This window comes from Panthera onca, chromosome F2 (genome assembly GCF_046562875.1).
Source record: "Panthera onca isolate mPanOnc1 chromosome F2, mPanOnc1 haplotype 2, whole genome shotgun sequence".
Lineage (NCBI taxonomy): Eukaryota > Metazoa > Chordata > Mammalia > Carnivora > Felidae > Panthera > Panthera onca.
In genome coordinates this window covers 10493581-10504503 of record NC_138356.1, presented here as the reverse complement: position 1 = coordinate 10504503, position 10923 = coordinate 10493581, and the positions used below count along the sequence as shown (strand labels likewise).

The following is a 10923-nucleotide window of genomic DNA, read 5'->3' as shown; positions in this document are numbered from 1 at the left end:
ATCCTTACCTTTCTAATCAGAGAGTCGGATTAGAGTTTGCACTAGATTTGTAAAATGATGACCGTATCTTTGATCTGGGGGATTGTGGTAGCAGTGTGCTGTTGTTTGTGGCTTATTCTTGGAATGAGGAGAAGGTAAGGAAGGTTTTATCTTTAAATGGCATTTTAGTTCATTCATTTAATAGTCTTTTACCTTCATGGTTATATAATAAATTTGGTGTTATGCACTTATACTCATTAGCATTTTCTTCTGTAATTAAAAAACTTAAGCATTTTAAATTAATTAAAATTTTTAAAGTGAGATCTTACATCTAACAAAAGATAGAATGACAGTGTTTCCCTTTTAGTTTTGACATACCCATGGTCATGCAAAAATGTACAAACTTGTTAAACATACCCGCCAAACTTTATAAGGTCTCTTTGCATGTGTATGTGTGTCTGTAAAGATGAAGTTTGGATTAGTAAGGATACGAATGGTAAGTGGGGTCTGCAGTGGGAAGGGTTTCTTTCTAACATGAGGATTAAAAAGATGCTCCGTTAGTTCTTGGGCATCGTACAGACTCAGCCTAGGTTTGGACAAGAGCACAGAGCCTGCATTGATTATTCTGTCACTTTCTTCTCATTAATGATAATCAACCATGTTACATTGGGAAACTGCTACATATATCTACTATCACTTTTATTTGTGTGTCGTTTATAATTGGTTCAAGCATATGAGAAGTACCAATAGAGTCACATACATAGCCGTATTTCTTTACCTTCTGATTGGCTCAAAGAGTATTTGGGGGAGGGGTATGTAAGTATTCTGTTATATCAATCTCCAAAAGACGGAATTACCCAAAACATGTCTTCGGCTATGTAGATTGCTATGTGTTGTCCGTCTTTTACAAGTTTTCTGGTGTGTGTGCTTTAAGGTATTTTAATTCAGGCCTGATAATTTCTAGTTTTAGTGAACCTTACTGATCTTTGAACTACAATGAAAATAATTATTTTATGCTAAGTAATTCTGTCAAGAGGGATAGGAGTTTATGTTGGAAAATTAATGTTGATATTATTTAATAAAAACATTTAAAATAGCATGAAAGACTGTGTGGGGCCACCTGGGTGGCTCAGCTGGTGAAGCATCTGACTCTTGGTTTCAGCTCAGGTCGTGATTTTATGGTTGTGAGATTGAGCCCTGCATTGGGCTCTGTGCTGGGCACCGGGCCTGCTTGGGATTCTTTCTCTCTCTCCCTCTGCCCCCCCCTCACTTACACTCTCTATTAAAAAAAAAAAAAAAACTTTTGGGATGAGCTCTGGGTGTTGTATGGAAACCAATTTGACAATAAATTTCATATATTAGGGGCGCCTGGGTGGCGCAGTCGGTTAAAGCGTCCGACTTCAGCCAGGTCACGATCTCACGGTCCGTGAGTTCGAGCCCCGCGTCAGGCTCTGGGCTGATGGCTCGGAGCCTGGAGCCTGTTTCCGATTCTGTGTCTCCCTCTCTCTCTGTCCCTCCCCCGTTCATGCTCTGTCTCTCTCTGTCCCAAAAAATAAAAAAATAAATGTTGAAAAAAAAATTAAAAAAAAAAAATTTCATATATTAAAAAATAAAAGACTGTGTGTCAACTATACTTGAAAAAAGATGCAAAAAAAGAGCATGAGTGTTGAATCACTATTGATGATCCTGTCAACACTTACATAATTTCATCTTATAATAACCTAATTTTTTAAATGAGATTCTTATTGTCAAATATCACTATAGAATGATATCTTTAAGTTATGAAGATTCTGAACACTTCAATTTTGCCATCTTCTCTGCAATTCAGTATTCTATATCTTTAAGGGTAACAATAAAAGAAAACATTCTGAGATACGCAGGCCAATGATGCTTGGAAAAAATATAAACACTAGAATGTAGGTGGTTTCATCTGTACTGAGAGCAAGAATCTTGTTGGCCTTGTTGATTCTTTTATCCTCATCATTGGGAAAAATGACTATCATTTAGTAGACAACAAGTTTTGTGGAATGCATGCATGGATGGATGGATGGATGGATGGATATAGCAATCATTTTCATGTTACTAAGTTAATACAACCCATTATTTTAGTAAAAGATGAGGGCCCCAGGGACAAAAAAAAAAACTATCTAGAACTGTAGAGAGCTTGGAAGCTGAAAGTCAGTAGTAAAAGTTTAAAAACCAGGTGTAAATAAAAAACAATGTGTAATTTCTCATATCTATCATGTATTTGTGTCTTACAGACAGATGGGTGAACCACCTCTGGAGAATGGGTTGATTCCGTACCTGGGATGTGCTCTGCAATTTGGGGCGAATCCTCTTGAGTTCCTGAGAGCAAGTCAAAAGAAACATGGTCCTGTTTTCACCTGCAGATTGATGGGAAACTATGTCCACTTTCTCACGAATCCCTTGTCATACCAGAAAGTGTTGTGCCATGGAAAATACTTGGATTGGAAAAAGTTCCACTTCACTACTTCTGCAAAGGTAACCCGTTTCCCGTGTGTATAGCATTCTGCTTGTGTGTCTTCTACTTCTGAACTTGTCAGTTTACTTAGCATTTTGATGTACTTAGACTTAAAAAATAGAGATGGTGAAGAGGGTTACCCTTACACGGAGATTCTTAGAAATATAATAGATCCAATTAGATATAACCTCTTGGTACTAATCATTTCAAAAGTCAAAATAGGTATAGATTTGTCATTTCTTAACTACCTAGACTGAGAGAAAAATGAAATATTTTGCTGAGCCACATGGCACTGTACCAGTTAGACAGCTACAAACTCACTCTTGTCAACTATGTCTACATGACTCCCAGAGCACATGGGGTGGGAACTTACCCCTGAACAACTGTTTTGCCACACTCTATGCCACACCAGTTGTTCAATTTTGTTAAGCAACTGATCAGATATTTTGGTATCGCTTAGCTATAATCTAAGAGGCTCCTTAAGAGAGAAAGGAGTTAGCCAATATTTAGTGAGTCTCTGCAAGGAAGTATTAGACACAGTCTCTGCTCTAAGCAGATTAAAGTCTGGTAAAGTACATCTACAAAAAAATATAGAAGAGAACTGATGACTAAGACAAATATAGATTAGCACCAAATTAACCTTCCATTAGATGCAATAGCATAAGAAAAGTAAGAAATAGGCAACTTGGGTGGGTTGAGGGATATTCCACCAAAGAACTGGAATTTCAACTTGGCTTTTCAGGAAGCCATGTATTTGAAAAGTTCTCTGTATGTGGAAAGGCCAATTTCCCTCCTTCCCTTTTTTTTTAACAAGTAGAAGATTATGAAAGCATCTCATCTGTTTTTCAGCCACTTCCTAGCACTGCATGAGGTTTAATCTCTTTTCTCACACATTTCATCTATTGTCAGGTATTTGGGCACAGAAGCATTGACCCAAGTGATGGAAATACCACTGAAAACATAAACAAAACTTTCATCAAAACCCTGCAGGGCGATGCCTTGAATTCCCTCACAGAAACCATGATGGAGAACCTCCAACTTGTCATGAGACGTCCACTGGTAGCTAAATCAAACACGCCTGCCTGGGTGACAGAAGGGATGTATTCCTTCTGCTACCGAGTGATGTTTGAAGCTGGGTATTTAACCCTCTTTGGCAAAGATCTTACAGGGCAAGATGCACAAAAAGCACTTATTCTAAATAACCTTGACCACTTCAAGCAGTTTGACAAAATCTTTCCGGCTCTGGTAGCAGGCCTCCCCATTCATGTGTTCAAGACCGCGCACCATGCTCGGGAAAAACTGGCAGAGGGCTTGCGACACGAGAACCTCGGAAAGAGAGACCACATCTCAGAACTGGTCAGGTTTCTGAACGATATGCTTTACACCTTAGATGACATGGAGAAGGCCAAGACACACCTCGCTGTCCTCTGGGCGTCACAAGCAAACACCATTCCGGCGACTTTCTGGAGCTTGTTTCAAATGATTAGGTAACGAGCCACGTACCCGTTGGTTTCTTTATTTGAATAGAGCCAAGAAAATCTACTATTTTCACTTAAAAAAAAAAAAAGAGTCATCGTACTTTGTCATGCTGTCAATCAAGAGTGTGACATTTACGTTATAAGTGCTTAACAGGTATCAGCTCATCCAATCCGCATAAAAACATAAGCAAATGTGACTGGTAAATGCATCTTGTAGAAGCGGAGACCTTCCTAGGGGAAAAGAACACAATATGTAGGGTCAGTTCAGGCCACCTGGGCCCAGAGCCCTGGCTTTCAACCTCAAGCTGTTCCTCATGATGCCTCCTTAAGTTGATGAATTCTGTCTTCATAATCACAAAAATATATTTAAGCGCTTCTGACTTCTGGACAGTAAGAGGGCAGTACCTACGCCTTATTCATTTGTGCATCAATAGTTTGTTTTTTTCGCTCCCTTATGACTTCTTAGAGTTTATCTCACCAACTATGATAGCTGTGGATCAGTCATATTATTATTAATCCTTATTGATGGGATTTAGCTAGATTTTGCCTTTTAAGTGTATGTAACGAAAACACCGTATGTAATATACACTTTACATAACATGATTTTCTTCCCAAGTGTTTTTAGAAATTTGCCATTCAAATCATTTACTGAATTATCCCAGTTAAGTTGAGTGTTTCGTGTCACACGTATACAAAACTACGATTCTGTACCATTGGGAAAGCCAAATTTCCACTGATGGTTGACTATGCTATGCCTTTAATATAAAAAATATCTAGAAACAATTTCAGATATAAAACCCCATTACAAATCTGCCTCAGATGTTAAACGGCTTCCAAAGTTTTTACTTGAGAAAGCTCTATCCAGAATAAATTTATATATTTACCGTAAGGTTACAACATCAACGTAATATCATCAAGGTAATAGTAGCCATTTTATGATAGCCACGCATATACTTATGAGACTCAATTTACTGCAGTCGTGTTCTATAGATCCCTTCCCATGGCATCTACTAAATGTCCATGCACTGAAATGAAGTGCCATTCATTTTACAAGTCAACACGCTAGAACAATAACTTATAACATGCATGGAAGAGCTATTGTTCTACCTGAAATCGCGGTATGGATTTTAAGAGTAAATTCAGATTTCCATTTGCACTCTATAATTGTTATCTTAGAGGCAATTTTCCTCCTCCATTGCTATGTGTGTGACTGATTTGGCCAGGTACTCCTTATTAGAATCATTTATTTATAGAAGTATGCCCCAAGTTTTACTTCTATGTCGCAAGGCCTCGTAAGGCAACGATTCTTGCGAATATCCAAGGACTTAAACACAAGTGCAAAACGGAGTAACAAGTAACTGCGAATGCCCCTTCCCCACCTTCTCTGGTGTCTTGGCCGCCTCCTTAAAAGAAGGGGAAAACTCCTATTTGTTGGCAGCTCCTTTGGTATAGACACGATTTATTTTCTGCACATCTTTTCTTTTCTCAACGTTTGATAGGAGCCCTGAAGCACTGAAAGCAGCCACTGAAGAAGTGAAAAAGACCCTAGAGAGTGCTGGCCAAAAAATCAGCTTTGAAGGCAGTCCTATTTGTCTGAATCAAAGGCAACTGAATGAGACACCAGTGCTAGGTACGTTTACTATGTTACATTTCATTGACTGTGCGCCACAAACGGTAATCGTCAACGTGCATTACGTACTTACTTTGTAAGCATGAAGCTAAGTATTTCATGTGTGTTGTCCTGTTTGAGCCTCACAGCAATCCTATGACTGGGGACTAGTTTCTATATAACCAGAGAGGAAATTGATATTTAAAGGTTAAGTTCTGAGCTGGGATAGAACGGTGGACCCAGAGACAGTGTTTACGTGGGACTCCTGACCCTACATTTCTCAACTGTGTCTCTGCCCTGCCCGACTCTTACCACTCATGTTACGATTACTGGGAGCATATTACTCATTTTCATGGAACAGAGAGGAAAAAGTACCATCAAGAAACCACAATTAGCTGCATGGGGGGACTGATGGGATTGAAGGTTGTTTTACTTTTCTTATCTTTGCTTCTCCGTGTTTTACAGAAATACAAAAGTATTCTATGTGTGTAGTGATAAAGAGTTTTCTTCTTGTTTTTGTTCCTTTTCTCTTGAGGAAAGAAACCAGTGTATGCAATTAGGGGCAGCAGGCCTTAGTGGAGGTGACCATGAGGCAAGAAGCATAGATCCTATGTTGGGCTGTGCCCACCATGGATGACCCCCAGACATGTCGCTTCATTTTGGGGGGCCTTGCTTTTCTCATTTGTAAAATAAAGCTGCTAACACGCTATGATTTTATATACAATCATGTGATGAGCACCTAAAACACGAGAGTTAAGAGGACAGAGGCTAGAGGATCAGGCTGGACCTTCGCATGAGATCTTCATATTTTAGCTACTTTCAGGGTGGTTCTTTCTGCCCCTTTACATCATACAACATCAGAGTGTAGTGATGAAAATGGGTTCTTGGAAACACTCAACGGAAGCTGCGTTAAACATCTGGGAAAATGTTTCCATATAAAAAGGTTAGCAGTATATTCAATCTCAAAAGTAATTAACTTTGATTCACATGAAAGTGATTCACTGATTTTTCAGTTGTATTGGATGTCTAGTGTCAGATAGAAATAAGATGATTTTAGCTATAAAATTATGGAAGTCTAGTTCCCATTGGTGTCCAAGAAGATTATATCTTGATCAAATGATTATTTCAAACTCAGATTATCAGATTAAAAAGCACATTCAGACACAAGTGAATCACTGGTTATAGCACAGGGGCAACAGAATAAAGTTTGGGAAGGTTTTATCTGGCCGGCTGTCCCGAGTTTGTTCAACTTTGTGTAATAGGTTGCTATCAGTATTTCAGACTCCATATTATGAGGCCTTTGAATACATGACTTGTTCTCCCATTCATCCTTCTTTCCCTCCTTCTCCTTCTTGCTTCCTTTAACAATATTTAGATAGTATCATCAAGGAGTCTCTGAGGCTTTCCAGTGCCTCCCTGAACATCCGGACGGCTAAAGAGGATTTCACTTTGCACCTCCAGGACGGTTCCTATAACATCCGCAAAGATGACATCATAGCTCTTTATCCGCAGTTGATGCATTTAGATCCAGAAATCTACCCAGACCCTCTGGTAAGTGACTGTTAATCCCAGTTCGATACCCAGGGGAGGCCTACCCAGATGGAAATAAAGAGGAAATTTATCACTGCAGAATTGATTTAACCATTGAAACCATAGATGGGCATTGCCTCCTGAATTATGTCCAGTATTCATATATGTTGGAAAACCTGGAGGCTGGCCTGAATTTTAAAATTCCTGGTATTTGTCATCACATCATCTTTGCCTGATTTTGTTTGCCGTCATGATAAGAGAGTTGCTGGCTTCCTTTTTCCTTAACAAGTACTGCTCCCGAATCCAGGAAATTAGACGCTAATATATATATTGGCTCTTCTAGTTTCTAATCTGAACTTGTCCTTCTTGTCCTGCCTAATAGAGGAACTAGTCACCCAGGCAGGATGGAAGGTATTATAAAGCTTTTTCTGTTCCCATCGGTTCCTGTTAAACTATTCCCTATTACTTTCTGAGTCAAGGTTGGGAATTGGCGAAATTACCCACAGATTGGATTAAAAACGAAAATGACTCGTTGGAGCCTCCAGGTCAAGCAAGAGACAGATTCCTTTAAAACTAGCTGATAGATTTATTTTCTTTGTATTTTTATTGCAGACTTTTAAATACGATCGATATCTTGATGAAAATGGGAAGACGAAGACCACCTTCTACAGCAACGGAATCAAGCTGAAGTATTACTACATGCCCTTTGGGTCAGGAGCGACCATATGTCCGGGAAGACTATTTGCTGTGCAGGAAATCAAACAGTTTTTGATTCTGATGCTTTCCTATTTTGAACTAGAGCTTGTGGACAGTCACGTTAAATGTCCCCCTCTGGACCAGTCCCGCGCAGGCTTGGGCGTTTTGCCGCCACTAAATGATATCGAGTTTAAGTATAAATTCAAACATTTGTGAACACACGGTTGGCAAAAGAGGACGAGAGATCACGTGACTGGCCTGCATCACACCATCACGTATCAGTCCCTCTGGACAGTCACATTTGGCCGTGGTGGCACTGATTCACAGGTCAACGTGCTTGTAAATCTTAACATTTTGGTGACAGTTCCCAGATGCTATCGCAGACTGTGCTAGCGAAAAAAACTAGCTTCTAGAAGCACAATACTTTGTTTTCATTTGAGTAAGTCAGTGAATGTTCATAGAGCCAGGGACTGAAGTTCATTATTTAAAAAAAAAAAAAAAAAAAGTCTTTCCTCTCCCCCACCCCCAGAATGAAGATATTCCGATTGGCAAATGGTTTTATTTTTTTTTTTTCCTAAGGAAATGATTTCATTTTTATAAAAACCACCCAACAATCATGTAGAAGGTACAGATTCACGTTTTAGTGAAACAACATGATGTTTTGAGTAGATATGGGATATCTGGTTGTTTTGTTTTTTGTTTTTTGTTTTTTTTTTTTTAGAGTATAACCCTTTCATTGTCCAGCATCTGTGACAGATTCATGTCATTCTAAAGGATACAGGAAGTTTAGAGCATGATTAGCCCTTTTAAAGGAAAAGGAGGGGGTAGGCACACCCAGAAGTTAGCAAATATCTTAACACATGGTAAATGTGCTGCTCGTACAACCAAGCCCACACCTGACATGCTCCCACCATAGTCAAATGTAGATGCATATTATAAAGATATTTCAAATGGTTTTATCATGCTTCTTAATCAAAATAAAATGTTTTTTTTTTCAGTGTTCCCTATAGTATTCAGGGCTTTTAAAATGATGACCTTGAGATCCTAAACACATTAGAGATGGTTTTAATATTCTCTATGGTTCAATGTACTTTTGCTGGAAACTAATGTCTACATCAGGTTTCAACTATTTTATCTATGTCTTCATCAGATTTCATGTGAATGAGAAGACTGTTTTCAGAGAAGGCAGTTTTTTCTGGTATTACTAAACATCCATCAATGAAGAGAATGTAGCTCTCATGTGATATCTTTTAAAATAAAAACTGGATGAAAATGACTGCTTAAAACAACTTTGGATATAAAACATGCAAAGAGTTCATTAACTATAGCTCGACATTGGGTTTTATTTAAATATGTTTTATCTTTAAGTGACTTGTAGCTGAAGGAAAAGTAATTGTGGGCTATATGGTAGTCTTTAACTCCTGTATACAACAGTGCCTTGGTAAAATATTTGAAACATTGGAGTTATCAGCTGTACTATTTTTATTGATATTTCTGTATGTATATATATGTAAATATAATTTACTTTTTTCTTGTACTACAAATTCTAAGAAAATCTGTTACATTTGAAAATTTTGAAATGATTGACCTTTCAGAAATAAACGTGTGAACGTGTGCGTATGTTAAATTCTTTTTTTTTTTTTAATTTTTTTTTTAACGTTTATGTATTTTTGAGACAGAGAGAGACAGAGCATGAATGGGGGAGGGTCAGAGAGAGAGAGGGAGACACAGAATCCGAAACAAGCTCCAGGCTCTGAGCTGTCAGCACAGGGGCCCGACACGGGGCTCGAACTCACGGACCGCGAGATCATGACCTGAGCCGAAGTCGGCGCTCAACCGACTGAGCCACCCAGGCACCCCTAAATTCTTAATATTGCGAATGCTTCAAACATTCACCTAGTGACAGGCTGTGATAATTTTGCTTATTATTCATCTCTTAGAAAAAACAAAATATTCCTTCACTCAAAAATCTCCTCCATACTTCATACAAGTCATTGAAGATTTTTAATCTTCCTATTTAATATTACTATGGAATTATCTCTTGTGCGGGTTATTTTACATATTAAGAAAATTAAACTCATTTCTATATGGTTCAAGATGGACAAAATTCTGTTTTTATAGCAAATTGTTTTATCTATTTACTTATTGTTTACTTATAATGTTTACTTATTTTGAGAGAGAGAGAGAGAGAGACAGAGAGTGAGGAGGGGAGGGGCAGAGAGAGAGGGAGACACAGAATCCCAAGCAGGCTCCAGGCTCTGAGCTGTCGGCACAGGGCCCGATGCAGGGCTTGAACCCACGAACCCTGATATTGGGACTTGAGCTGAAATCAAGGGTCAGACACTTAACCGACTAAGCCACCCAGGCGCCCCTATGGCAAACTGTTTTACGCTAAATTTCTAATTGTGGCTCCCTGATATATTTTACAGCTTGGAGAACGTGTCTATACATCTTTCCACGTCTTGACTCTCGTAGAGTAAGGGCTGGCCGCGGATACAACTGTGGGCCAAAGGTACCTCTCCACCTGTTTTTGCATAGGTTGAAAGCTAAGAATGATGCGTACAGCTTTCAACGGGTGCAAGAAAGTCGAAAGGCTATTTCGTGACGTCTGAAAATTACACGAACTTCAGATCTCCGCATCCATAAGTGAGGTCTTACTCAGGGACACAAGCAAATCCACTTGTGTTCGTGTCTCGGCTGCTCTTGTAATGCCGCTGCGGGGCTGAGTAGTTGGCACAGAGAACATGCGGTTATAAAGCTTCACAGATTTATTAGGTTGTAAAGCCTAAAAGCCTATTAACGGGTCCATGTATTCAGGGTGAGGCAGTCTGGGTCCAAGCCTGAACACTCACTTCACTTGCTTCACTTATCTCATTTGATCCTCCTAGGAGTCCTTGGAGGTGCTCGTTACTCTTACCCCTGTGTGAGAGAGGAGAGACAGAGGGAACTCCAGAAAGGTCAAGTCACAGACTCAAGGTTACAGCGCTGGCCAGGGGCAGCGTATTGGAATCCGGGCTGTTCCCTCTCGAGAGCCAACTTTTTCCACCTCGTGGCAAGTCAGAGTGACAGGCTGTGTCTCTGAACTCAGGTCGTCGAAGGTAGGCCACAGTTAACAGAATCCGTAGTGTCATTTCTCTCCTAAAATCTCG

The 10923-nt window shown here is 39.3% G+C and overlaps 1 protein-coding gene across 1 annotated transcript; it reads left to right on the top strand.

The window, feature by feature from the left end:
- CYP7A1 (cytochrome P450 family 7 subfamily A member 1) lies at positions 1 to 7999 on the top strand. The gene is made up of 6 exons (XM_060610581.3): positions 1 to 134; positions 2241 to 2481; positions 3371 to 3948; positions 5439 to 5569; positions 6924 to 7099; positions 7691 to 7999. The coding sequence occupies exons 1-6, from the start codon at positions 55 to 57 to the stop codon at positions 7988 to 7990; spliced, it is 1506 nt and encodes a 501-aa protein (XP_060466564.1). The 5' UTR covers positions 1 to 54; the 3' UTR covers positions 7991 to 7999.
- The last annotated feature ends 2924 nt before the right edge of the window (positions 8000 to 10923 follow it).